Source organism: Aythya ferina (assembly GCF_964211825.1).
Source record: "Aythya ferina genome assembly, chromosome: 20".
NCBI lineage: Eukaryota > Metazoa > Chordata > Aves > Anseriformes > Anatidae > Aythya > Aythya ferina.
In genome coordinates this window covers 5,862,798-5,890,656 of record NC_140318.1, presented here as the reverse complement: position 1 = coordinate 5,890,656, position 27,859 = coordinate 5,862,798, and the positions used below count along the sequence as shown (strand labels likewise).

Here is a 27,859-nt window from a genome sequence, read left to right as displayed (position 1 = left end):
TGATGCTTATCGAAATGCCGAGGCTTGGCACTGCCCTAGAACCGCGGCCCCACCCCTGCCCTCCCCTTTTATCAGCTCCAATAACTGTGCCAAAGCCCCACGGCTGGTGCCACGCTCGGCTAGGTGGCCAAAACCAGCGCCGGTGCCAGCCTGCAAAGCCAAGGGGGGACAATGGCAGGAAGGTGACAGTCACAGACATGAGACCAGCTGGGAGGGGAAGGTGTTAGCTCCATCTGTGTGCTGCCACCTCCATCCTAGCCAGGCACAGCACGGTGGAAACGTCCTTGCAAGCCTGCTCTTGCTTGGTCCTTGCTCCCCAGCTGCGCTCAAAGCAGACGTGCAAAGGTGTGGGGGCACAAATCAAAGGACCCAACGCATCAGGCTGGTGGGAAACAGCTTGTATTTTACCCCGTGTCTATTAGGGACTGAATTTGCCTGCCTCTCCATCACGTCAGCCCTCTGGGGAGGGCTGGGAGGAGGGCAGCTCCTCCGTCTTGCCTCGCCTCATCCGGTGGCCTCGTCCCCGGTGCTGCTGGTCTCATACATCTGCTAAACCTGCTACAAATGTCACCTCATCGACAGAAGCCGCTCGACAATAATAGGGCATTTCAACAAGCCTCCTGCTTCTATTTAGATGCAACACACATCCTTGTTCACAGTAATGCGTGTTGAATTATGCAGGAACCAGCTTTCAATTTGCTACAAGAGGCTGAGGAGACGCAGTGCCAGACGAAGCCATTTATTTCACCTCGCTCTCTGGGGTTTGTTTTCAAGTCAGCACAACGCTGCCTACAACTCCCCTGAAGTATTTGTAATCCTGATAGCAGTCAGAGCCTTTCCCAGCCCTCCACTAACCGCAGCGGGGCTGCTTTCCTCCAAAAAAAAAGCCCCTCGGGTCTCCCTGGCAATGGGGAGCCACAGAGGCAGGTGAGCTTCCCCTCAACCTGCTGCTGGAGAGCTTCACACGAGCCCTCCCTGTCCTTAGCAGGAAGCCTTACACAGCAAAAACTTCACTTCACGACCCAGCCATGAAGTCCCCTGGCAGGTAAAGGCCAAAAAGAGCATCTCAGAGAAGCAGCCAAGGCTCAGATCCCTGCACGGAGCAGCCTGGCTCCAAGACCTGTTACGCCCTGCAAGATGCGGTATTTCGGCTCAGTCCTCCAGCCTCCCGTGAAGAAAGAGATAAAGCAGCATTGCAGCAGAAAATAAATACTGCAGAGGCCTTCCGTCTCCCAGAAATTTCATCATCTCAGCCCCACAGATGCCCAGCATGGAGCAATAAGGAAATCAGAGGGATATTTCCCCACGTGTTCCTGCTCTCAGCTGCCTGCCCGCCCAGCCCAGCTCCATCCCACAGGACCCAGGGGATGCCCCGTGCTCCAGCCTCTCCCTGCCCTGAGTTTTGGGGTGATTTAAGCCCTCTGCAGCCCCAGCTGATGCCCTGCAGCAGCAGTGCCCCTTGCTGCTTCCCCCGTGCCTGCCAGAAGGCATCGCCTTGGGCAAATGGGAAACCAAGCACAGCTGACCCCAGCCCCAAAAGCACTTACAGGGTGGTGACAATTTATTTTCTTTCTCTCCCCCTTCCTTCCCTTTTCTTTCAGACTTCCAGTCCCTCGGTATGGCAGGGGTGGGGGTAATTAGCCTAAGTGTACTTTCTCTGCAATAAGGCTCTTTAACGAGGGCTTTGTGCATGGTCTGCCCTAGGAGCCAGATTTCAGACAGGTTGGAGGCAGCTGCTTTGCAGGGAGGCCTTCTCAAAGCAAGGCTGTAACCTGATGAGAAGGGAATCTAAGAAAGCACAGCAAGGCAGTTTCCCACCTCACAGCCTCCCACTCGTTCCTATTCCATCAGCTCTCTCCTCCCTGCACAAGCTCCCGTTAGAGCCCTGCTGCTTCCAGCAGGCCCAGTTCTAACACAAACTTCCAAACGTGAAGGGAACTTGAGAGCAAACTTCTGCAGGTTTTCTCTTCTTACAGGCCAGCAGCTGTACAATTCGGCATCTGGAAAGTCACACCCCGTTTTACAGCCCTTATCTCTTTGCACTTCAGCCACCAAGGTCTGGTTACGGGCCTGATTGGACTATGAGCTCATCAGAGCTGGGGCTGTCTTCCTGCTTTTTAGCACTGCTGGCTGTTAAGTAAAGCAAAACCTTTCCTTTGAGTCCTTTTAATTATGCCTTACAGCACAAGTTCCTCCCTGCAGCTCCGGACAGAGCACCCCTTGCTGTGTCTGAGACGGAGAAGTGCCAGCAGCAAGCAGGGCTTTGCTTTCCTTGGCCTTTCACCTGAGCTCATCTGCATTTCGGAGCCCTGCACAGCTCTTCTCCCCCAAATTAACCCTGCCCTGACCCAGGCTCGCTGCTGTGCTGGTGTTACACCAACACTGAGCACCCCCCCGTGCTCGCCCAGCCCCATGTGCCAGGATGGGACCCAGGGGACAGAGGGGTCTCACCGAGCTCGGCGTCAAGCCCATGTTCGCTTCAATGTACGTCTCTGTCTTGGGCTCCACGGCGAGTTCAGCTTCCAAGATCTTTTCCACGGGCATGTCCTCGTTGGCGCTACTTGTGGACTCCACCTCGTTCTCGTTGCGGTCTTTCCCCCGCTGCCTCTCCTCCTGGACAGCTGGAAACGGACAGAAAAAGGACAGCGTCAGCCCGGGGCTCCTGGCCACGGTGTTGCGGTCGAGCTGGGACCCTGAAGCTCCAGGGAGCCTTGAAAACCCAGAGCATCCTCAGTCCTTGCGACCTGCAGGAGCACACACACGTCAGCTGCCTCCTTCTCCAACCTGACCTCGCCACCACCGTGCTCGGTGCGGGTCGGGCTTGGGTGCGAGAAACGGGTGGGCACTGCTGCGGGGGAAGAAAAGGAGGAGGTGAACTGATAGCATAAGGGAACCCTCAAGAAAAGAGGATTTGTCCATCTCCTGAGCCTGTCGGTGGTGCGTTTCCACGGAGGTCACACCTTGCCCCTAGCGCCCTGGGGCTCCGCGGGACGCTGCCACCGTGGGAGCAGCCGCCGGCAGCAGGGATCTGCCCTCACGCGCCCCATGCAAACCCTGATCCAGCCTTTGTCTCAGGGCAGTTCCCACACCGACAGGAGAGACCTGTCCCAAAGCCTGTGCAAGGAGTAACCCAGCCAGAAGCATGTCACGTGCCGATGAGTTCATGTCTGCGAGCACCCAGATGAAAAAGGCTCGTTAGATGCTAATAACGTTCCTATTAACCAGCTCCTTTTGAAACCGGCACCGAGCTTTCACTAAACCTGGAAAGCAGCTCCACGCAGACAGTTACACAGGTAACCAGCTCTTTCTCAACCCTAACGTTACCTGCCCAAAATCCCTGCTGCCCAGCACGGCGGGGTGGGAACGGCTGCAGCAAGAGGAGTTTCCATCCCTTGTCCCCAGAGACAACTTCCCCAGCTCTTTGTCCAAGACTGAACGAGGCACTTAGTCACGTAAAAAGCCTGCTATTTATTATCAGTTATCCTAACGCTTTACCTCTTTGCTGAATTTAAACCTGGTTCCGTGAGCAGCAGGGGCACAGGCATTGTTCCAGCGACATCGGAGCTGCACCAGGAGACCCTTAGGGAATCGGTGAAAGCAGCTCCATGCCAAGCACAAGGATAAAATCTACAACACAAAACTGATTTCTTAAAAGCCAGGAAATTAAAACACGTGCTAAAGGAGCCCTGTACAGACACTGGTCGCATTATCTCCTCGCCAGCCCGCTCGGTGAGGGCTGCCCTCCTGCCGCGGCGCTGCAGCCTGCGGTTTGCTGCACGCCAACGGGACGTTTTGTTTGCTGGCAGAAAGCTCTCAGGCACGAAGTAAGAGGTTATTTTTGCAAGCTGCTCTAAGTTCACAGGCTGACGAGGCTCCCCAGGCCCACACAGCGTTTTCAGCTTGGCTGAGCAGGGCCAGGTAGACTGGTAAAGCTCAGATCCGCGACGTGGCTCTGGTCCATCTGGACCTTGTCTGGGTCAGATGCTTCGCTTTACTTTTTCAGGCCAACATCAAATCCTGACGAACTTTCTCCCCACACCCACCCACGCTCCTGTTTTCTCAGTCATAAAAAGACCAGAAATTTTTGCTTAATGCCAGCCCTTCCTCAACAGCACAGACGCCCCGGAGCTCCTCTGGGCACATTTGGTGAGATAAAACAGCTCCTGAACAACAGAAAAGCCTGGAGAAAGGCAAACTTGGAAAACGGGATTTTATAAAATGACTCAAACGCCAAAGACCTGATGCCCAGGTGCACAGGACACACAGATGAAAGTACAAAGTGTGGTTCCTGGCTCTGCAAGAGGCTGCTGGGGCCAGTTTCCACCAGTGGGACCAGTCCGAGACGCATCCCCCAGCTTGGCTGCCAGTGGCTGGGCTGGATGCCGGCATTTGTAGGAAAGACCTGCAGAGGTCTGCATGGACAGCAGCTACTTCAAGCTTTAAATCTGCAGATCTCAGCCCCACCAACACCAACTGTCACATTCCATAAAGACCTGGGACCGGATCTCTGGAGTCCACTCCCCACTCCCACCAGGGATTAATCAAAAAAAGCCCCACGGTGGAGCTGATAACAAAAAATAATAATAAAAAAAAAATCAAATGGGCTTGATTTGGAGCTGGGTTTCTTTGTGGCTCTGTTATTTGGTTCTGTTTATCTTAAAAAATAAAAAATGAAAAATAAAAAATAATAAAAAAATAAAAAGAGAGGAAATATAAACGTGGTCGCTGCATGGCAGCTTGTCTGGCAGTACTGCAATACCTTGTTCTGCTCGGCTTGCCAGAAGTCTTGGGGGCCGGGATGGATGGTGCTCCATCCCTGTAACACAGTAAAATTTAGAAAGGTCATTATATCGTCGGGTTCTCGGTACTTCTGCTGGATTTCTGTCCCTTCCTCTCATGGGCATTGTAAGCTCACGGGGTTTTATGAGGTTAAAACCAAAAAACTAGAGGGGGTCTGTGACCGGCTCCTCCAACCCGAATTCTCCCTGGTGACACAATCAACATATATTTAAGAAAAAAGAAGTATTCTCAACCGTGGAGAGGCCCCAAGATGCTTCTCCCTCCTGTCTCCCACGTGGTAGGGAGACAGGAGCAGCAAGGACAGGCTGCGCAGCGCGGTGATTCAGGGCACCTGGCGCTGCTGGCTCCCTCCTCTCCTTCAGCATCCATTTCCCCCTCCAGGCTGCAACTTTGTGCTTAGCTGGGGGTAAGGAGAATCCAGCTGCTGCTCAGGAGCACCTTGAGAAGAGGGCTAAAGAACCCTGCATTAACCAGGCACTTGACTGCGTGACCCACAAGGACCTTTCCAAACCGCGGCCGGGCTCTTTTGCTCTTTTCTGCTGGCAACGAGGTAAGGGGCTGGCAACACCTCCCCGCTGGCCAGGCTCTCCCGTCTCCCACCACATTATTACAGCCTCGACAGGGAGCACCGAGCCCCTCTTGGCATGGACAGAGTGCTCAGGACAGACCGCAGGGCTTGTCTGCAATGGATGCAGCCGTGTCCTCATCCCCTGCTGCCCTCACCACCTTGGCTGCACGCTTTTAGCACCATGCAGGTCCCACCAACGCCAATTTCTGTATTTAGGGTGGCACAGCAGGGCATGTTTGTCCCCAGAGCAGGGCCAAGCTGTTGTTGCACCACCCCGTCCAACGTGCTGTGTTTTCAGAGACCAGCTTCTGCAGTCTCTTCTGTGCTGACGGCCGTGCCGATGCTTTTATTTGTCTTCAAGGAGACTCGCATGGTTGAGAGGTTTGGTTTTTTGTTTTTTTTTAGTCTGATTTTCCTAACAGAAGGGAAGCATTTAAAACCTGCAATGCACTTGAGGAGAAAAAAGATGCTGCAGTCGGGGTGCTCTCGGAGGCGGCCGCGCCTCCTCCAGCTATGTCTGAGCCGAGCCAAGGACAGAAGCCTGTGTTTGCCATGGCACCTGATGAAGAGGCGCTCATGTTATTCCGCTTCATTTGGCTTCTTCTTGCCCGAGGCTGCTTGCTGTCACTTCTCATCTCGAGATCCCAAGCCCGCCTGCACTTCCCCAGGCCGCGGTACAGCAATATACGTGCGCTAAGACCACCTCTCGGTGGCTTCTCCCTCTGAAAGAACCAAAATGCCTCATCCCGTGGCTTGCAGAAGAACCTCAGCTGCCCAGGACCAAGAGCTGACATGAAAATAATGCAAATTCCACCCGCTGCAGCGACGAGGAAAACTGCACCCCAGCTGCTGTCACTGCTCCCCAAGCCTCATGCCCCTGTCACCAAACCCCTGCTCTCAGAGCCGTGCGAACACCCCGGGACCCCAATCCTCGGGCAGAAGGTTTCTTTCCTTTTCAAGCTTCTGGCTGGCGGAGAGAAACCCGATGCTGTGATCTGCAGCCTAATTAGCTTGAAGAAAGAGAAAGATTTCAAATGCAAGCTCTGCTTCTAAAGCCTGGTGAGAGATGCAAGCAGAAAACCAACTTGGTGTCTCCGACGCTGATTCAGCAGCGTTTTGCTGAAGTGCTCAGACCCGTGGGCTCTGGACCAAAGCCACGGGTACCCCGACCTGCTGTCCCCGTGCTCGGGACCCCCAAGCTTCTGCACTCGAGGGATTTTAATGCAGGAAGCCAGAGGCACAGAGGGAATGGGGCTTTGCACCAAGGCAGTGCCGAGGTGCCCCCATCAGCCGTGGGGTCAGCGGCGTGCTTGTCTGCTCGCAGAGAGCTGCAGGCTCCATCAGCTTGTAATCAGCCTGCCTCGAGAGAGAGGAGAGCTTGTGTCTGAGACAAACACCCCTCCTTCCAGGAACAATAACATGGGCGACTGGCTGGGCTTTGTTCCTTTTCTCAGGGGACGAGGGGGAAGAATAATTCACTCCCACCAGGACGTGACTGAATGGGTCTTTCTCTGGGGGACGGATCCGGCGAGTGGCACACGGAGGGCAGGCACCAGCACTCGACCTCATCCCTGGGCAGTGCAAAAACCACGGCAGATGACAGCAGAAGAGGCACACGGGGCTGATGCCCCTTTCCAGACCACTCCAGCCCAGGCAGATTTCAGGGACCCAGGCAGATTTTCAGCCCCGGCCCCATCCCCAGGAGGCTCAAGGTTCTCGGGGCACGCGGCTGCGCCCATTTCACAGACGGGCAGCTGAGGCCTCTTGTGCCCAGACCAGCCTCACTGGAGCACTGGGGGATGAGGGTGGCCTCCCCACACAACCCTCTGCCTTTCAGAAGACCTGATCCCGCTGCCTCAGGTGCCATCCTGCCAGCGGGGTGCCCCGACTCGCCGCTCTCCTCTTGGAGAGCCCGGAGGCTCCGGTGGCCTCCAAGACCCAAACCTGCTCTGTTTTCCCCGAGCCTACAAGTGGGTGGCTGCTTTATTTATGAAGTGCTGGGGGGAGGGTTATTGGGGATTTCCGTTTCACCGGCGGTGGAATTTATTGGGCTCTGCTGCCTTTTTATGAAGCTGCATCTCAGCCGTGCATCAGAGGCATCTTGAAGCGCTTACGCCTGAGGTACCTGTTTATATGGAAAGCGCCGCCACGGCTGGGGAAACCAATTCTGACCGTGTTCCTTCTGCCTCACCTTCGTGTGGCTGTGCCTCCCTTGTCTCCCAGACGCAGCTTTTTATGGTGAACAAGCTCAAAAGCTGCGGTACGGGAAATAAACGGCGGCGCTTTCACTCGGATATGGTGTTTGGTATTGCTAAGAGAGGCAAAATGCTGCCGTGATGCTAAGAAATGTGATGTCAGGGAAATGGAGTGTTAAAGAGTGGATTGAGATATTCGCACGCAGTCAGCCTGCACAGGGAAGGGCTTTGGAAAACAAAAGCTAAAAGGAGCAGGTCACTTCACTCTCACAACCTGGGCACGGCAAAGTATAACACTGCCAAAGCAGGGAGAGAAAATCAGAAACCAAACCCTTTTTCTCAACCTTCCAAGTATCCTTCAAAACAACAACAACGAAAAAAAAAAAAAAAAAAGAAACACAACAGCATCCTTTAACCAGCTGCTTTAAAGAGCAGCTCTTTAAAAGGATATAAGAAACAAGCTCATTAAGCCGAAAAGCATTTTCCATTCCAAAATTACTACTAAAAATAACTGCGCTCTTGAACTCTGCCCCTTCGCTGGGGTATGGCCACTTGCCTGCTTTTGCGTTCGCTTGGAAGGGCAGGCAGGAGACCCGAATTCCTGCTCTTTTTCCCCAGACTCCTCTCGCTCCTTTTTGCCCCGAGGATGCTCCGGGAGCTGGGGCTGGAGGTGCGGGGGCTGCAGAGATGCAGCGGGGGGGGGGGGTTTGGGCACACATCAGTGAGCTCTGAGTGACTCTTGGCCAACACGGGAGGACACTTGGGTCCCTCAGGACTGAGTGGGTGATGGGGGCAGCTCCCAGGAGAGGTGCTGAGGTTCTGCAGGCACAAAACTTCCTGCAGGGCTGAGCAGGGAGCCCACCCCGGGTTAAGACCCTCGGCCCTGCAGGAGCTCGGGGTAACGGGGTCCTGGAGCCAGCGAGGGACGTCCGAGCGCTGCGGCATCGCGCCTTGGAGGCTGCTGGAGGCCACCACCGCCACGTCGTGGCTTTGGGGGTCACTCACACGGCTTCTTGGCGGAGATTCACCACTAGCCAGCCACCCTGGTCGGCCTCGGTCTCAGCAGGGCGAGCGGAGAGCCGCGGGCTGCCCGGGAAAGGGAAGGAGCGGCGGGGGCGGAGGGGGCCGGGCTGTGCCGTTCCCAACGGGGGCTCGCTGCGAGCTGCTGCGGGAGCATGGGAAAGGGCTCCTCGCTGCTGCTTCCTGCTCCTGGTGCTGGTGATACGGGGCTGGGACCCCACTGCAGGAGAAAACAGCACTGCTAACGCTGTTAACACGGGGCCAGGGGGTTTGCAGGCTCGGGTGACCCCGCTCAGCTCCGAAGCTAACCCCAGCTAACAGCCCTGCACGCAAGTTGCCATTATCCCAAGACCCTGGGTGTTTACTCCCGTCTCTTCGCAAGACCTCCTCCTCCCCAGCTCAACGGCACTTTCCGTTTTTTTCCCTTAAAATAGACGGCTGCTGATGCGCAGAGCCTCCAAAGCTGTTCTGCTAACCGAGACCCACCTCAGACCCTAATCAGGAACAGATCAAGCAGCGAGTTGGCCTTCTGGATGCAAACAGCCACCCCCACAGCAATAATCCCTGCATTAGTCAAGATCCCTGATGGTAATCTCACTTCTGTTGACTATCCGGTATTCGGTGGGAGACAGAGTGCAAAAACCAAAGGCTCGCACAGCTGGCAGTAATTCACAGGGGAAAAATTCTCCCAGTCACTTATTTATCACCGCCTCAGTACCTCGGAACCCACGAGGCTCGGGCAGCATCAGCATCTACCAGCATCCATCCCACCCTTCCCTTAACGGGGAGCAGCCGGAGGTGCACACTCTAGGAGGAATCCTCCACTTCTGCAGGCTTGCACCCCTCGAAGCCAATATCCCCCAGACCTGGCTGGAAAAGCAAAGCCTCCCGGCACAGAAGCAGCGCCCTGTCCTTCCAGGAGCACATCCCGAGCTCCCTCCACTGCAGCCACGTTGCTTCCCCTGCCCTGGGATTCCCCCTGGAATTGCAGGGATCCCCCCCTGGAGCACAAGGTTAGGGTCTGCCTGCCCTTGGCACAAGCACCTGGAGCCCCCCGGGTGCTGGGAGCTCAAAGCCAACCCATCAGCTACGTGAGGAGCCTTTTAACCCTCCTTGCACCGGGTTTTTGGGCAAGCCCTGCAGCCTTCATCTTCCCAGTGTGGCTCTGCAGCTCACAGCAGCGCCCGCTGCCACACAGGATGTGTTTTAGTTCTTCACCGGAGCGCTTAGCCCTTAGTTTGGAGGGTTTTACTGCACTTCCACGACATCCAAATACCTTTGGGCTACAGGAGAGAGACTTTCCCAGCAGGAGTCTGGTATGCGTTTATGTAGCTATAAATTAGGTCTCCAGAGCGAGATATTTTTTAAGGAAATGAGGCCCATTACCCCGGCTGTTACTTAAAAGATGGAACAGTTTACACGAGAGGATAAAAAGCCAGCTTTGTTGTTAAGCGAGCATTTGGGCAAAAGGAATTACCGTGCGGGATTTAGCCCAAAGCTGCTCCCCAAAAGAGAGGCGGCGTGGAGACGGCAGGGCTGCCGTGAGGACAAGGCTCCTGGATGGCCCTGCAGGACAGCAGTGAGCTGGGATGGATGCAAGGGGAAGGAGATACTCTGCTGGCACATCAGGTGGGTAATCCCACGTGAAATCCGGGAGCTTCTCGAAACCAAAGCTCAGCAAGCTCCAACTTCTCTCTTTCAGGTCTGAAACCAGCCCTGGGACATCTCCAAACCTGGCAGGAGGCGCTGAGCTGCCAGGCTTGTAACAGGAGAGATCTTTATCTGGGGACCGGGGCAGCTATCCCAGCTTTCCCTACACGGGGTTTTTACCCCAAACACCTGCTGGCTGCCAACACAGCGGGATTTTCCCCTTCTCCAGAGCTCTCCTCGTGCAGCACCGGCAGCAGACCAGCCCGCGCCGCCTGAGCGCCCTCGTGGAGTTCCGAAGCTCCCATCTGTCACACTTTTTAAATAATTGGCTGATCGTTACGAATTCATTCGGTATTCATTGTGATAATGTTAATCAAGATGAATTAATAGAGTCCTCCTACTGTACGCGCTCCCCGGGGAATTCCACCGCCACTTAGAAATTAATTAATAGGGCTATAATTTTAATGGTGCTGCCCATGCAATCCCCGCTAACGGTAGGCACGAGGCAGGTGCCCGATGGCAGGAGATCAGTGCAGGCGAGCCGAGGGGAAGGAGATGAGCAGGATCACAAACGGCCACGGGCTCTGCCCGGGTGGATCTGTCTGTAGGGTTTTGCCTTTCCCCTGCCCCACAGCCTGCCCGCAGCCCTGCCGTGCAGCCGCTCGTCTCCGTGCGCTTCTCCTGGATGTGTGTCCTGGGGGTCTGAGTGGGCTGCACCTTGTGTGCACCAGTTTTCTTCTCCAAGGAGAAGTTTGCCACGGAGAAATCCCCTCTCCAATGAATATTTGCTGGGGGTGACGGCGGGGAGGGAGCCGGGAGCACCTCAAACTCCACCCAGGGGTGTCTCTCGGAGGTACCCGCTGTGCATCGTGTTCCTAACAAAAGCAACGTGTCCACCCCCTCAAACCACGCTGCTCCACCAAATGAGGTGTCTGCCCACAGCCACACCTGGCAGAGCCACCTCCCCGTGCACAACCCATCGCTGTTTGGGGCAGAAAGCCACAATTTTGAGCTCTGAAGGATGAAACTCCATGGGGCCAGGGAGAGCAGGGGTGCATTTCGTGCCCGGGACAAGACCAAGAGCTCTCCAAAAGGACACATCAGGAGCACCACTCGCTGCAGCCTGCAGAGGAAGGGCTCTGCCCGCCTGCCCCAGGCCAGGGTGCTCGGGAGATGTAAGGGGAGAAGGCACCGGAGACCTGAGCAGCACCGAGGGGTCATTTTCACATCGCCTCTGCTAAAAGCCTATTCTGCCAGCAGTTTGAAAGAGGTGCAGTCAGCATTTAAAAAGAGCATTGAAAAGAAGCCCTGCCAGGGAGTTTCAGATCCTACATTTACATTCCAGTAAGGGTAGGGGAGATCTTTTTACAAGACTGAATTTCCTTTATCCTCTCAGGAAGAAAAAGAAAAAGAAAAAAAAAAAAAACAGTATCGCTACTGCTAGGGAATTTTTCTGGGTTAGGGCAGCGGAGCCCTGAGCCGAGGCCGTGTCCGCAGGCAGCCGAGCAGGGCGATAACTCCCCTCACCCCAACAGCCACCCCGTGAGAGGTGTGAAAGATAAACAGCGAGCCGCTGGGACGCACCAGCTGCGGGAGCCTCTCCGAGGCAGCAGCACAGTCTTTGCGCAATGTCCCCTGCCCAGCTCGGGGTTTGCAGGGCTCAGCATCCCGGGCTGCATGGGATGGAAAGGCAAAGCCAGGTTTGTCCCCCAAAACGTGCCCCAGCAGCTTTCTCACCTCTCTACAGGGAAAGGAAAGGTGGGAAAGGAAAGCTTTTGGTGCATTTTCTACCATAAAATAACCCCAAAATGAGGAGAGCGAGCTCCCCGGCAGCGTGCCGGAGCCTCCCGAGGAAGGACAGGTGCCTGCAGGACACACGGCACCCTTGGGTGCCCAGGCCAGGCTCTCCCTGCCTTACCTTCTCGCTTCATCCCCATGGCAAGACACTTCTGGTAGCGGCAGTACTGGCAGCGGTTGCGCTGGCGCTTGTCGATCAAGCAGTCCTTGTTGTCGCGGCACGTGTAGGTCAGGTCCTTCCGCACCGTGCGCTTGAAGAAGCCTTTGCAGCCCTCGCAGCTGTACACCCCGTAATGTTTACCTGCAATGGGGACAGGGCTTGGGTTAGGGGATGCACCGAGGGTCCCAGGGGCATAAAGATGCCCCAGGAACCCGCAGCTCTGCCCAGGGCAGTGCCCGGAGGAAGCCGAGGCTTCTTGGCACGGTGACCATGAGCTGAAGGGCAGCGGCTTTGCCTTCACTTGACTTCCAGAGCATCCAAGAAAGCCAGAAAAAGCCCCCACCATTTCGGAATGAAACCAAGGGAGATGCAGCACAGCAAAAAATGGGGGCACGTCCCTGTCCCCCCGCTCTCCCTGGGCACCCCACGCCGCACACGAGGCTCAGGCCGCTCCGCCACGCGCCCCCCTCCAGCCGCCGAGCCCGACACAGCAAGGAGGGGTCCCCAAGGACCTCCAAACCCAGACGCCAAGGCACTTACAGAGCAGAAAGCTTTTAAAATAGCATGAGAATAAAGGGAATTAGCACATCTTTATCTCCCATGAGTGGAGAGGCTCCATGCGAAGCACATCTTTTTATCTGGTGCTATGTGATGAGACCAGCTACGGATCAAAGGATGCAGAGAGAGGGACGCTCAGCTAATGCCCGGCCTTCAGAGGGGCAGCACTGCTTAGGGCCGAGGATAAAACACCGCTGGCTAAGCTGTGACCTGGGGGATTCACTCCTCCGAGGAGCCGGACAAATTGTTTACTTCTCTCCTTACCGTCAGGGCATGATGAAGAATGGGAGAGGTCAAAGAGCCGCGGCGAGCACATCTCACCTGGCTCGTGACAGCGCCCGCCTGAGAGCAGACAGCCTGGGGAGGCTTTTGTATAGTTTTTTTTTTTGTCCCTGGCCACGATGCAAAGCCTCGCTGTGCTCGTGCAGGGCAGCAGCACCCAGCACAGGGACCAGCCGTACCTGAAGACCTGTCCCCGCAGATGGCACATATGTGCTTGGTGAAGGAGGCCATCGTTCCTGAGGGATGTGCTGGCACTTTGAGGACCCCGTTGAGCCCCAGGGGGGGCTTGATGTCTTCGGAGCTGCTGACGGGGTTCATGGGCGAGTTGAGCTGTCGAGACAAAAGCAGGGCACTCAGCAGGGAGCAGGCGGGATGTGGGGGCTACGTTTGGAGTAGGGGACAACCCTCAAACGGGGAGCACCACAGTTTAAAACCCACATCCGCAGCGCTGAGCCAAGAGGATTTGGGCACCTGAGACCAGAGACCAAAGCCCAGGGGCTCGTCTGCTGCCCTGGCTCGGAGCTGGTGGCAGGGGGACACCGGGTCCTGCTCCCAGCACCAGCCCCATGGGAGATGCTCCGGCATGGATTAACGTGAGGCTGGGCTCCTTCTGTGCTGCCCAGCACCACGGGACAGCCCGCATCTCCTCGTGCTCCCCAGCCCACCCCCTGGTGTAAAGGGCAGGGAGGATGCTTGGCAGCGACGGCTCGTGGGAGCGAGCGCTTGCAGGGATGACAAAGGCCAGGACACGAGCGCTTTCGCTCGGCAATTTATAGATCTCCTTTTAGCATTCTCTCTCCCAAGGAAAGCTCCGCAGCAAATAAATAGATCCCAGCTGCAGCGGGGCCTGGCTTTGCAGAGCTGGCAGGCGTGGGACACCGCTCGGCACTCTGCAGCCCTCCGGGCTCCCATCCCGACCTTGCCGAGCCCAACAGGCAGGGAAGGAGGAGGAGAATTAAAAGCAGCAGCCGGGACATGGGTGCTGGCGAGGATTCCTGCTTTATATCACAGGCAGGGCCCCGTGATCCCCCCAAACACAGGGGGAAACTGAGGCACGGAGATGGAAGGGGGACCCGTGGCGGTATCACAGCAACCTGTGCAGCTGGGGCTGATCCACACCAGCTCTGCCATCCGTGCCTCTGCCCACGGCTGCACGCCCCTCACAGCCCGCTGAGGCATGAAGGGAAAGTGTGAGAGGACGGAATTACAGCCCCAGCCTCCGAGTTACAAGCTGGCGGCCTCATCGCAGCAGCCGTCCGCGCCTTCACAGCCTCGGGGGTTTTCTTTGCGTCAGGAGGTCGAGCGGATTTTATGCACCATGTCACCAGAAAGACCTTGCTGCACGCTGCTCCGTGCCGCTGCCACGAGGCCCTCCCTGCTCAGCCCCATCGAGAGGGGCCAGGGACACAGCAGGGTCCCCTGCCCGGCCCTGGGGGGGGTTAAACGTGTCCCTGGGGTGCACAGAGCCAGGCTTGTTCAGCTCCAGACAGCAGTGAGGAGCGGTGCCAAGGACTGCAGCAGAGCCCCCAGCCCTGCCAAGTACTAAATCCAGGTGGGATCCGCAGGATTTGTGCTTCGCCTTGTTGTCTCTCTCCTCCCTTAATAGAGACGCTCGGCAATTGCACTTGTCACAAATTAATTCAGGGAAGTCCCAGGGCTCGCGATCCGTCAACGAGACGAGCGCAGCCGCTCCTCTGCCTTTCAAGTCTCCAGGCTGGTGGGGAATATTTGGCAGGCAGCTGACTAATAACCGCAGAGCGGAGCGAGGCAAACCCCCCCTGGAGAAATGTGAAGGGTTTTCCTCTCCTGCCCTGCCCATGACAGATGAGGAAACCAAAGGCAGCGGGACCCGGAGCCGCGCTCCTGGCTCTCAGCTGCTCGGGGCCATTCGGTTCCACCACGATGGGGCAGGGAGGGGGCCGGGAGCATCGCCCTTTGGGGCCTGACAACACCAAGGAGAAAGGCACGAGCTACCTGCAGAGGCACTGCAGCGGCACGTCCCTCCACGGTTTTGGGGTCACTGGCTCGAGCAACGCTCCCTGGAGCACTTTTTGGGGAACAGAGCCATTTGCCAGGTGCTGCGCTGTCACCCGCCGCCGCAGCCGGGGCAGAGGATTTCAGCTGAAGATAAACCATCCTCCACCACATCCCCCAGCCCCAGCAGCCCACCGAGCCCATCCGAGCATCCCTCTGGGGGGGTGTCCAGCAAAACGAGACGTGGAGAGAGCATCACCTTGCCCCTACCCCAGCCCTCGGGGGTGCCACCGCCCCCCTGGGCATCAGCACGACGCCCGCCGGGGCTGAGTCAGCCCCGGGCTGGGAGGAGAAGTCCTGGGTTCCTCTTGCAGCACCCGCCTGGGTTTCGCCAGAAGCCCCACGTGTGCTGCGGGGTTCCCACGTGTTCTGTGGGGTTCCCACGCCGCCCCGGCGCCGGCCCCGCTCCTTCCCCTCGCGGCTGGCGCGGAGCCGGCAGCACGTGCCGCGGGGAGCCCGCACGGCCCCGGCCCCGAGTTTCTGCTCCCCCTTCCCCGGGCAGGATGGCTCCAGCCCTGCGAGGCAGCCGGGGACCCAGGGGAACTGCTGCTCCGCTTCCCGAATGACGTGGCAGCCCCGTGCGCTGGGACTCCTCGGCTCCTCTCCTTTCCCTTTTTAGTTCATTGCGCCGGGGACCGAATCCTGTCCCCTCTGTTCCACTGGCAACCTCCTTTTCGGAGGCTTCCTCTTCCAAAAAAAACAAAAAAAACAACACCCTACTCTTTCTGCAGCCCCCCTGGATTTACAAAGAGCCCTGTGCCAAGGCAGGGAGCAGCCCTGCAGAAGCCTGATCCTGCTCCTGGCCTCTCCCTGCTCGTCCCCGGGCTGCTGCTGGCTGCGAGCAGCAGAGCAGGAGGGAGAGGAAGAAACATCCAGCGTGGGAAGCCCCTCCCTGTCATCTCTTACTGAAAATACTTTTTTTTTTTTTTTTAATTATTATTATTGTTTTCCCAGAAACTTTAAGAGGTCTTAAAGATGTGTTAAATCCCAGTAAACAGCCTCCTGGTCGGGCTGGGGCTTTGCTCCCCGCTGCAAAGCGCCCCGGGGCTTTCTGCCGGCACGTGCCCGGCTCCGTGCAAGCACCCAGCTCCCCAAATTTCCCCCCTGGGGAGCAGCGAGGGGTCCCTGGGTGCTGGGGACCCCCTTGTAGGGCATCCTGGCTGCTGGGCTGCGTTTGGAGGCTCTGCGAGCTCCCAGGCGGGGAGGGGATGCTCGGGGTCAAGGCTGACGTCTTGTGCGGGGCCGGAGGAGCCCCATGGCGTGGGATGAAACAGAGAGGGACAGTGGCCCGAATCTGGGGAGCTGACGGCTCCTTCCAGCCCAAATTTTGGGGAGCTGAGGGCTCCCCTCCCACCCCGATGCCGGCAGGAGCTGGGGAAGAGGCTGAAGAGGCCTCAGCGTCCCCGTTGCCCTTCTGCTCCGCTGCCTCCCGCGAGGCAACGAGGCATGGCCTGATGGCAAGTGGCACCCACCAGCTGACACCGAGCTCCTTCCATCAGGGCCGGCCCCACCCGGCGGCTGGGGCCGCACGCCTCATTACCCCCTTCCTCCTCCTCCTCCTCCTCCTCCTCTTCCTCCTCCACGGGCCCAGGTAGGCCCCAGCCCGCTGCCAGGGCCCTGAGGCGCCCAGACAGGGGACAGCCGGCAGGAGCCAGCGGGTTGGAAACCTCCTCGAGGAAAAACCACCTCAGACACGTCCGCGGCTGGGCTCGGGGATGCTCCCCGGCACCACCCGACCGCGCTCTCGCTTCCCCTTTTGTCACCCCGCCGCTGGGTTTTATTTCGGTTCCTCCGGCCCCTCCACCCCTAAACCACCCCGTGCCCTTCAATCGAAGCCGGGGCCGCGTCACCCCCTTCCTCCCCCCCTTCCCCGCTCCTTCCCCACCCTTTTGATGCTCTCCCGGCCCCTTTGGCTCTCGCTGCCCCTTCCCAGGAGCCGTTTCAGTTCCCCCTTCCCTCGGTCACGGGATGGGAGGCGGCACTGCCACCCTGCCCCTTGGCTCTGCTCCGGGCAGGGGCAGCTCCCCACAAATTTATGGGGTCAGGGGCTGGATCCGGCATGGGGGAACCCTACAGCCACCTCCCTGCGGTGTGGGGTGGTCCCGGGGCTGGCTGACACCGCCGGCACAGCGCGTCCCTCCCCGGCCCCGGGCAGAAAAAACCCCTTCTTGCTGGAAAGCAATCAGGCCCAGATTTAAAAATAAAGGTGCCGGCAGGTGCTCGACTCCCGGCGAGGGCTCGGAATAAATAACCCAGCAGTGAGTGGCAGGTGGCAGCCAATTCCTTAATCTGCCCTTTTACTAAACATATAACGTGCGAGCAGCCAGCAACAGGTGGCGGGGGCTGGCCAGCTCGCCCCGATCCTGCTATTTTTAAAAAGAGCTTATCTCTCCCCCGTTGGAGGTTGTTTTTTTTTTGTTTTTTTTACATAATCTTCAGCCAACCAACACCGGTTCCTCCCTCTGTGAGGGGCAGGAGGGGCAGCAAGCAGGGGAGCCCCCCGGTGCGTGCCTCCGGGACCGGGGACCAAGAGGGGACGTGCGGGGTCCCGGGGAGGGGACAGGGCAGTGCCAAGGGGGGCTCCAGCCCCTCTGCCTGAGCTCAGCCCATCCCCAGGAGACCCAGGGGCAGTCCCTGCTCCCGTTTCACTCCCATCTAGGAGCGGGGGGGGCCAGGCGATGGCAGCTGACGGATGGGTGGATGCTCTCCAGCCCTGCGCCCCCGCGGTCCCCAAACCCTGCCGGAGCAGCAGGGTGCCCCGGCTTCATTTCCCCCTTGGGCTTCTGCTTTTCGCCACCCTTCGGCGCCTGCCCGCCTCTCCGAGGATGTCTGCGAGGGGGTTTTGCTCCCCGTGCTCGCTTGGGCAGCACAACGGGGCCAGGATCATCCCCCCCACCCCTCCCCGGCTGTGTCCTTGCCCCTATAACGGAGCAGCGGCCACGTCCCCATCCCCTTCCCCTTTACCTGCGGGCTGCTGGTACCGAATCCCAGGCTGGGCGTGGAGGGGACGGACATCGAGTGCGGGCCCATGGGGGAGCTGATGACGGAGAAGGGGGGCCCCATGCCGTTGATGGGCGAGCTCAGGGTGCTGATGGGCGAGTGGAGCTGACCCGGGGAGCCCAGCGAGGAGCCGATGCCCGGCCCGATGGACGGGTGGAGGGAGGGGGTGGCCATGGGGCCCCGGCTGGTGGGGGAGTTCAGGGACGTGGAATTGACTTGGTTTGAGAAATCTGCAAGAGAGGAAGACAGCGGGGTTTCAGTCTCCAGCCCGGCGCAGGCTCTGCCCTCAGCGAGCCCCAGCTGCTTCCCGACACCCCCAAACTCCTTCTGCCCTGCTTCCCAACCCCCCTGCTGCTGCACGACCCCAAATTCAACACAGAGAGCCTCCAGACACGGTCGTCACTGCCTTCCTCTCCCTTCACCCTCTGTACCCAGCCCTAGCCTCTGCCTGGAGGCAGCATGGCCCCCAGGAATGGGGCGCCCCCCTCCCACCCCACAATACACCCCAAATCGGATCTAACGGGGCTGCTCGAGGCACGGGACAGCAGGGACCCCAGCAGCACCCCAAAAACCAGGGGTGGTGGTGCCGGGGGGGTTTGCACGGCAGAGGCTGGTTGGGTTTCTGCGTCCGACCGGCTCGGCCGTCCCAGGGGAGCAGGAGGACGGGGGGGCAGGAAGGGGGGGGGGGGCATTTAAAAATAGCCACCCGATTCTCTCTGGAGAGGAGACACGGAGCCGTTCCTGGCACATTTCCTCCTCATCCTGTCACGCTGCCTGCAAAACAATCCTGGGCGAGGAAGGGGGCAGGCTCGTGGCCCCCCGGGGAGGGCGCAGGGGGGTGGACGGGCAGTGAGCGGTGGGGCCGTGGGACCCCCCAGGACCTCCCAGGCTGCCCTGCAAACATGCAGCCAGAGAGGGGCAGGCAGCTGGGTGAGGGGTTGGTTTGCTCACAGGGAGCTGCTGCTGGGGATTCGGGCATGAGAGACCCCCGAGGGCTGCCCCTGCTCGGGGCACTGCCACTTGGAGCCGTGCTGCCCCGGCACCGAGCCCCCCAAGGCGCACGGCCCCCCGCATGGCACAGCCCCCCCCAGCAGGACCCCGTTTGCCTTCCTCCCTTGTAAGCATCACAGACGCCACGTGCCAGGAGAGAGGCTTGCTCCCTGCGTGGGTAATTCCTAAAACTCCCAGATAAACGCCAGAAACGGGCTCCCCAAGGTGATGGGGATGCAAAAAAATGGGGATTAGCCCCAAAGCGGCGACGCATCCAGCTCTGCACGCGTGTCCCGTCCCATCTCGGCCAGGCAGAGGGGCCACGTGGCCAGACTCAGCACCCAGCCCGGTGCCACCGCCCTGGCACACGTCCCCACGGACAGGGCCCGCGGTCCCCAGGGGCCTGGCCTCACGTGGGCTCTGGCAGGATGTTGATAGAAGATAACCGCCGGCCCTCGCGTCACCCGCGGCAGGATGACGTGCGTGCGGCGCACCAGGAACCCCGGGAAATTCCTCCAGGTTTCGGGGTCTGGTCCCGAGGTTTAGCACACCGGGACCATGCTCCCCACTTCTCTGCCTTTTGTTTTTTTTTTATAGGGCTCGGAGCAGGGCTTGGCACCACCAAGTACTCCGGGGACCCGGGATGCGGGCTGCGCTCCTGTGCTTCGCTCCCAGGGGGCAGAGGGGAATGGGTGAAATTTATTTGTGCATCTGGGCATGGGGACCCCGCCAGCCTTGCTCCGGAGGAGCCACACCAACACCAGAAGCTGTGGAGCGAGGCGATGGACAGGGCTGGAGATGCCCTGGGATGAATCTGAGGATGGATGCGCCGGGTCCCCGGCCCCAAAGGTGCACGGAGGAAGCAGGCACTTGACCTGGCAGCAGGGGAAAGGAAGCGCCCCACGGCCGTGCCTTTCCCATCTCCTCAATATCTCAGGCAGTGAAGCAGGCGAGGTCAGGGGCGGGTTACTGGCGACCAGCCCGTGCCTACTCGAGCACATCAGAAAGCAAAGCACGTGCGGGGCCTCAGCCGCTGTCCCGGCACCTCTCCCGAAATCAGGTCCCCCGGAGCAGGAGCGGGGAGCAGCTCCCCAGCCCGCGCCCCCTGCCCGGCCCCCTGCACCCATCCTGTTTACGCGCTTCCCCAGGCAAGCAGGCGCATTCCCCGGCACCCACTGAGGAACTGGGTGTGCTGCTGATGGCTGGCGTGGAGAAACACGGCCAGGCAGCAAAAAAAAAAAAACCACGAGGAGAGGCGGGGAGGAGGAACCTCACACGCCACGGAGAAGCCCTCGTGTGTGCACCCGGCTGGAGGAAAACCAGAGAGAGACACGGCTCCGAGCACCCCGCAGCTAGCAGCTGCACTTCCACGCAGGACTCCTTCCTAGGATGCTAAAATCCCGGCAACCAGGCTGAGGAACTATCCTTCATCTCAACAAACTCAAGTAAAAATCCACCTAGGTTGAAGGTCTCTGGAGCAAACCGGGGAAGGTTTTTTTCCCCGGTGCCATTTTGGCTTGAGCAGCGCGAGGCTTTCCACTTTCCTTGCGGAGTTTTGCTGTTTGAAGCTGCTGTGTGTGACTATCTCTTGACCAAAATAAACTCCGTGCCTGTTTCTAAATACAAAAAAAAAAAAAAAAAAAAAGTTCCCTAAGCATTTCCCCTCCTGCCGCACCCATAAATTGCAGCTATTTTCTCTGTGCGGCCTTTGTTTAAACACAACGACCTCTATATATCTTACAAGATGCCCCATGGCAGTTGGGAGATCAGAACCGAGCGCTGCTCAGCAGCTGAGGAATTTGCAGGGAAGCTCTTTTCCTTCTCCGAACGACGAACCCGCGAGCCACAGAATTCGGAGGGGAATTTTCCCAAAGAAGAAGACCTTCGGGGCAGCCCACGCGCTCCACTGACAGCAGTGGGGTCACGGAGCCGTGTGTGCGCTCTCAGCTCTCCTCCACGGCCGAGGAACTTCCTTCAGCTCTGGCCGAGGAATTATTTCAGCTCCAGCCTCTGCAGGGAGCGATCCGGCCTCGAGACCAGGAGCCTGACCCTGGTTTTGGCCAGCAGGGTGCTCGCCGCAGCCCTCCACAACACCGCTTCTGGGTGCCACCACCCCTGCTTCTCGGGTGGGGAAACCGAGGCACAAGAAAGCCTCCGGCCCGCTCCTTGACACCCATTTCTGCAGGAGCAGCAGGAGGCTGAGGCCGAGGAGGCACCCGGCCGGCACCAGCGGGGCACGGCGTCCGCGACCTTCCCCAAGGTCACGAGGGAAACCGGAGCCAAAGCCCGGAATAGATCCCGGGGACGGCAAGACCCAGACTAGCATCTCGGCTGCTCAATCAACCTCCCCTGTAATTTATTATTTTATTTTTTTTTTCCATCTTCCTGGCTCGGCGCCAGGCAGCGCTCCTTCGCTATTATTAATTTCCAATACGGCAAGGAAAAATCTCCCAAAAACATTTGTCCCCGTTCCCATCCCGCGGCCCCGGCCGCTCGGAGCAGCCTGGAGCACGGCGCATCCCTCCGCAGCTTCTCCGCTATCTTCCATCCCCCTGGCGTGCCTGGGGCCACGAGCACAAAGCCCAAATTTCCTTGTTCCCCATGCAGCCCCCACGGGCAGGTTTCAGCCCCCGGGACCGTGTTTGCTGCTCCCTGCAGAGCTTTCCTCTTGCATTTCCCCCCCCGGCGCCATGTGTCTCATCGCAGCGCCGCTGCTCCGCCGTCTTAAACAGCCCGGGAGCTTTGCAGCCTCCAGGAGAGAGGCGATTTGAACCCCCCCAGCCCACAAAACGTCCCGCAGCAGAAACAATTACAACAGCACAGGGGGGATTTTTTTTTTCCCAGGATAGCTCCTTTGGACCAGAATGAACTGTACCAGCAGCAGCTTTCGCCCCTATAATCTCCGTTTCTGCCTAAGAGGCTTTGCCAGTAAAACTACAGTGACCCAGCTCTGCTGGAAAACCTTTTCTAGCCTATCCCCGGTGCTGAGGCAGAAGCTGGGCGCTCTGCCCCTGGCAGAGGGGAAGCTCAAAGCTGTGTCTTTGAGTTACCCAGAGGAGAAGAAGCCACATTTCTCTGTGGCCGAGGCGCCAGAGCCAGGCATGTGCCCGAGCGGGGCCCCGTGGCTGTGGCTGGGGGAGAGCCCCAGCTGAGGCCGGCTGAGATTCAGAAAGGCGCCCACACCCCCCGGGCTTCCGCTATTTTTATTTTTTTTATTTTTATTTTTTTTTTTCTCAGCACCTCTTCCTCCTTAATCAGCAAGAAGATCAATTCTGGGTATTGCACAGCAGGAAATTCTAAATTTGGGCGGCCGCTCCCTTCCGCAGCGCAGCCCTGGGCGCTGCGGGGCCGCGCTCGGAGAGGGGCGAGGGACCAGCAGCAGGGACCAGGTTTTTGGAAACCTCCTCCCTGGTGCTGGGGCCGGCCAGGTGCAAAGCCCCGACAGCCAAAGAAAGGCACGGGAACCCGCGAGGAAATGCACCGTGCCGAGTGCTGTTCCTTCTTCTGGTGCCTCTGCGGGTGGCGAGTTTCCCTGAACGCACTCGGCAGTGAAATCCCTGCCCCGTCTGCCCTCATTCCTGAAAAGCCGTGCAGAGATTTCCTTGTGCCTCCCACCCCAGGAACCTCGGCCGTGGAGGTGTTTGGGCAGCAGCCGATTGACCCCAGTTTTCACCTGAAAACTGCCATGGGAAAGCAGCGACCACAAGAGGTCAGATCCTCGCTTTTGTCCCCAAAAGGGACGGTGCTCCCGAAGAGGGAAGGAGCAGTGTTTACGGCACAAGATTTCAAACAGCCCCTGGCCCACGCTCTGAAGTTTGTTCTGAATTTACACCAGTGTGGCTGGGAATGGCCACGTCCCTGCCCGCCCTGAGCCTGCTGCTCCCCAGGATCAGCCCCATCCCGCGATGTTCCCCAGGCACCAAGGCCAGGGCACCTTTGGGCCACCTGCCCTGCAGCTCTGCGACCTCGGCTCGGAGCTTGCAAGAAGGAGAAGCCAGCCAGGAAGGACAAGAGACGCCCACAGCACGAAACACCCCGTGGTTTTGCACCTAGGGAAACTCTCAGCAGCTCACTCAGCCGTGCAGAGGGACGGAGCAAGAGCGCAGCCCCTACAAATCCCAACAGGGCTGGACGTGGGAACGCTCTGGAGATGCCCTGGGGCCAGCCCCAGGCACTTCGCCCAGCCAGGAGAGGAAACCAACCCCTTCCACCACCCCCCAGGCACACGGCAGAAGGATATCCCAAGGCACCAGAAGACGCAGCTGCCTGGTTTCCCCAACTCCTTCCCAAACTTTGCTGCCACGTGCATCCCACTACCAGTGCGGAGCGTTTCTGTAAGGCTCTGGCTACTGGAACTGTGTGGCTTCACCAAAAAGTCACTTGAATCTATTTCTTTCTAGGCCTTCTCTACGTCTCCACGCAGGAGAGCACACGGAGATGTGTTTTTTTTTTCTGGCGGGTGTAAGGAAATCACGGCTGGCCTCTGCGCCCTGGGGTCCCGGCGCGGTTCCGCAGCCGCCCTCGGTGCTTTCCCCCGGGGGTGAGCAGCTCGGTTTCGGCCTCTCTCTGCTCCGGGTGGGTTCCTCCTCGCTGCAGGCTTTCACTTTGACCAAACTACAACCTCAAAGCCACACTCCAGCCCCGACCTCCCACCGAAAGCCACAAGGAAGGATCCCACCGTGGGCCGCAGCGAGCAGGGGGCTGGGGCTCTCCGAGGCAGAACCACTCCATCTCCATCCCATTAATCCTCTCCTCTGCCCTGCGGACACATCAGCCCTTCCCCTCCCACCTCCCTGGGGGTGAGCGAGGGCTCGCCAACGCTCACAGCTTTTGGTAGCCCACCCTGCAGCCCCACGGGGGCCGTGCTGGGAGATGCTCACCCCGCTCGCACCCCGTTTTCTGCTGGAGCCCCCCCTGGACTGCCCAAGCATCCTCACCTCGTCCTCAGCAGGGCTCATTTTACACCTTTTTTTTTTTTTTGCCTTCTTTTTTTTTTTTTTTTTTTGCCTTAAAAACCCACGGAGAGCCCCCGCCAGAGCGCAGCCTGGCTCCCGCAGCCACCGGCCCAGCCACGAGCCCCGCGGGGGCCGTCCCCATCTCCGAGGGGGGGGAGGACTCGGAGAGGAATTTTCCAGAAGCAGCTCTCCCCGCGAGCCGCCGTGTCACCGGAGGAAACGCTTACCAACGCCTCTTCCTCCGGCACGAGCCCTCCCCGGCTTCCTGCCCGCTGCGCCCCCGGCCCCCGCCACTCGCGGGGACCCGTGGCAGCCCCTCAAATTTATTTCGGTTCGCATCCCCCCCCCAGCTCCCTGACACACACGGGGCAGCCTCTGCGCCCTCCTCCGCGGGTGCCGTGGGTGGAGGAGGCGAAAGCAGGAAGCGTGAGCAAGCAGGAGAACGTGCCAGATGGAAAGTGTGAGGGGTCCCCGGCTGGAAAGGGAAAAGGGGGGAACTGTGGGGGGGGGACGGGGTGGGTGCAGCGGGCTGCGGGCTCTGCCCGAGCCTGGGAAGGGGGCGGAGGGGGAGGGAAGGAGGGGTGCACCCAGGCAAACAAGGGATTCTGCTGAGAAAGCAAATGTGACTCAATCACACGCTTGTGCAAAGATGTCACAACAGCCCTGAGAAATTGCAGGCTCCTGTTTCAGCCCCGGAGGGCCAGCGCCGCCGTCCCCGCGCTCACAATGCGCTCTGTGCCGCTGTCAGCGCCCCTAATTTACTGCCTGGGAACCCGCTGCAGGGCCAGGCGGTGAGAAGGGGCAGCGAAGTGCCGACTGCCCAGGGCACCGGGAAGGCAGCGGGGCTGCCGGGGCTTTGCTGGAGGACTCGGCGTGGCGGCTCCTTGGAGCTCGTGCCCTCGCAGGGAGAGGCAGCCCTACGAGCTCTGGGGCGCAGGAGCCGGCCAGGACCCAGCTCGCTGCCCAAAAATGCCACAGGAAGGCTCTGGCACCCCCGAAAAGGAGCTTTGGGGACCCAGACGTCAGCACCGAAGCGCAAGGGCTGAGCCCCCATGGCTGTTACCATCCCCTGCCCCATCGGTGCAGCCAGAATGGCAGCAAAAGCTGCCAAAGGGGGGAAGAAACTCTGGTGAGGATGGAGAGCTGCACCCGGGGACCCTGCAGCCCCCTGCCCTCCCCGATGGGTATCACCAGCACGGGCACGCGGTGGCACAGGGGTGCTCCCCTTCTGCCCGTCCCAACCAGGGCCCTGCTGGCCAAGGAGCCATCCTCATCCTCATCCTTATCCTCATCCTCATCCTCATCCTCATCCTCATCCTCATCCTCATCCTCATCCTCATCCTCACCCTCCCCGGCACACGCTGACCTTCGCGTCCCCCCCGACTTTGTCCCGTTCTCCGAAAGGAGCACGGTGAGAGCGAACGCGCAGTGGTCCCGCAGGTTGCTGGAGCTCATTATGGCCTTTTAATTACATTCAATTGCAGTTTTATGGGCTTACGGGCAAATTGGAAGTGATCTAATTGTCCTTGAGGGGGTGCTACGCTCTGAGCTATGAAAAACCAAGCAGGATCCAGAGAGAGATGCAAGGGGAGCTTGAAAGCATTAGGCTCATTCCGGCAGAGAAAAGGAGAAGTTTTGTCCCCTGCTGAACCTCCCGGGGCCCACAACAACAAGCTGTGTGCCTGGCATGTGCTGGGCATCACCTCTGTCCCCTCTGTCCCCCCAGCTCCCCTGGTGCATGGAGAGGAGATGGGTGACAGAGCAAGCAGCCCTTGGCCTGCCTCCGTTCTCTGGGGGGGAGCCCCTGCTCCAAACCCCAAATCCTCCTCTCCAAAGTGAAGGGAGAAAAGGAGGAAAAAGAGCATGACGCAGCCAGGCTGAGAGCTCTGGTTGAGGGGGCTCTTGGATGGAGAGCACCCTGCTTTTGGACGTCAGCTGAAGGGGAGGATGCTGCTGGTGCTGCCCGGCTCCCACGGAGCCCAAGGCGGGTTTGCGCCCCTGGCCTGATCCTACAAACCGAAGGCAAAGCTAGCCCAGCTCTCCCCAGCTCCCCATGCCCAGCCCTGGGCTCGGCACGCACCCTCCCCTCCTGCAAACAGATCACTTACAGGGGTGAGGCTGCTCCAGGGGCAACCCGAGCACCCGCGCCCCGCACAGCCTTAACCCTTTAGCAGTGCGGCCGGGCACCTCTGGGGATCCTCCCTGCGGGACATCTGGCATGAGCCAAACCCTAAAAAACCTAAAAACCCCAAGCCTGTGGCCAGCTCCCAGCAAATACGGCCCGCAGAGCGGTGTCCAGCCGGCTTGTGTTACACAGCCCCGTGCATTAATCCCGATCGGAGATAATTACAGTCCTTTGTTGGCATAACGGGCTCTAATTGATCCAGCCTGGCTGGCACCTTGCTGCCGGCGTGCAGCTGGGAGCCTAACGCCCCAACACGGCCCTGCCGCCGGCTGTGCCGTGGGCAAGGAGAGGCGACGCTGCTAACTGGTTTTCCAGGAGGCTCTAACTGGTTTTCCGCGGTGGGGGAACTGGATTGGATTGCAGCAGGTGATGGCGAGGCCGGGAACCACGCGGGCAGCCCCTGGGGACACCGTTCTCCAGCTCTCCTTGCAGAAGTGTCCCCCTCCCGTCCTGCCAGGCTGGAGAAGAGAGCCCTGGGGGTCCTTCCCCACCACCATTGAGTGCGCAAAGCTGGAAACCCGAGGCGAGCCACGGGTCCTGGGGTGCTCGAGCTGCTGCCCTGTCCCACCGTGCCAGCTCCAGCGGCACGCAGAGCGCTGTGCGCAGCCAGCCCAACGCCTCGGGGCCGTGCCACCCGCTTCATCCCCTGCTGCTGGAGGTCTGGGGGAAGGAGCCTGAGAACTGGGTGCCTACGTGCTGCAGGAAGGCGCCAGAGGAGATAGGGACGGCAGCTGCCAGAGCCAGCTCGCCTCCGAGTTCCTGCCGGCCGCCAGGCAGCGCGCGCTGCGCCTCCGGAGCAAAAAGCTGCTGCCGGGCTTACGTGGCCCCCCCCGGGGCTCAGCAGCAAGTGCTGGGCAGGAGGGGAGCCTCGTCCCCACCCCGAGGTTTTCCTCTCCAAGTGCCAGCCCTGAGGCTGGCAGGAGGGATGGATGGATAGATGGACATCTGGGGGTGGCTCCCCCTTCCCAGGGCAGGGAAGAGGCCCCGGGAAGCCTTTTCCCCGAGGCGGGTCGCAGCGTAGGATGCTCTGCCTGCGAGCGGCGTTTGGGTTTGAATTCCTGGTTCCAATCCAAAACTAATTAGGCTGCGTCCAGGCCAATCAGATAGCCCTGGCTAATTGAGCTCAGCGCAGCCAGGTCAATGTCCAGCGGGTCTCTGCGTTCCAGGCGTTTTGTCAGCCCGCAGATAACAGCCAGGGCCTGGGAAGGGGAATAACCCTTCAAAAATTTCTCTCTTCGTGTCAAGCCAGAGCCTTTCCATGCCGGAGCTGCAGAGCAGCCCCACGTTAACCCCTTGGGCACTGCCAGCATCGTCCTCGTGGCCCAGGAACCCCGATGGATGAAGATACCCCAATGGAGGCAGCTAAAAGGGGACGAGTGGAAGAGCGCACGGGGAATGCCCCGTGCTGGTGTGCATCCCTCGTGGTGCCACTTGGGGAATTGGGCACTTTGCAGGCCACGCAGCGTGCCATACATCACCGTGGGACAGCCCCACCAAAAATACAGCGAGCTGCACTCCCTGCCCTGATGGACAGACGGACGGACACAGGGCTGGAGGTGGCTGAGGCTGCTCCGCGTTTCCACCCAGTGCCGCGCGCGGTGTAAACTGCCCAGAGCCGAGGAGCAGCGGCCGCACCCAAGGGGCAGGAGAGGAGGAGGGGGGACG

The 27,859-nt window shown here is 59.4% G+C and overlaps 1 protein-coding gene across 4 annotated transcripts in view; it reads right to left on the bottom strand.

The window, feature by feature from the left end:
* The window catches only part of RXRA (retinoid X receptor alpha), a 100,439-nt gene that overhangs the window by 16,560 nt on the left and 56,020 nt on the right, over positions 1 to 27,859 (bottom strand). For all 4 annotated transcript variants that reach the window (XM_084494314.1, XM_084494311.1, XM_084494313.1 and 1 more), the window contains exons 2-5: positions 18,029 to 18,294; positions 13,210 to 13,360; positions 12,152 to 12,331; positions 2,452 to 2,621 (exon numbers count right to left, since the gene is read on the bottom strand). In XM_084494314.1, the coding sequence (XP_084350440.1) occupies positions 2,452 to 2,621; positions 12,152 to 12,331; positions 13,210 to 13,360; positions 18,029 to 18,238 (711 nt within the window). In that variant the 5' untranslated portion in view covers positions 18,239 to 18,294. The remainder of the gene's footprint in view (positions 1 to 2,451; positions 2,622 to 12,151; positions 12,332 to 13,209; positions 13,361 to 18,028; positions 18,295 to 27,859) is intronic.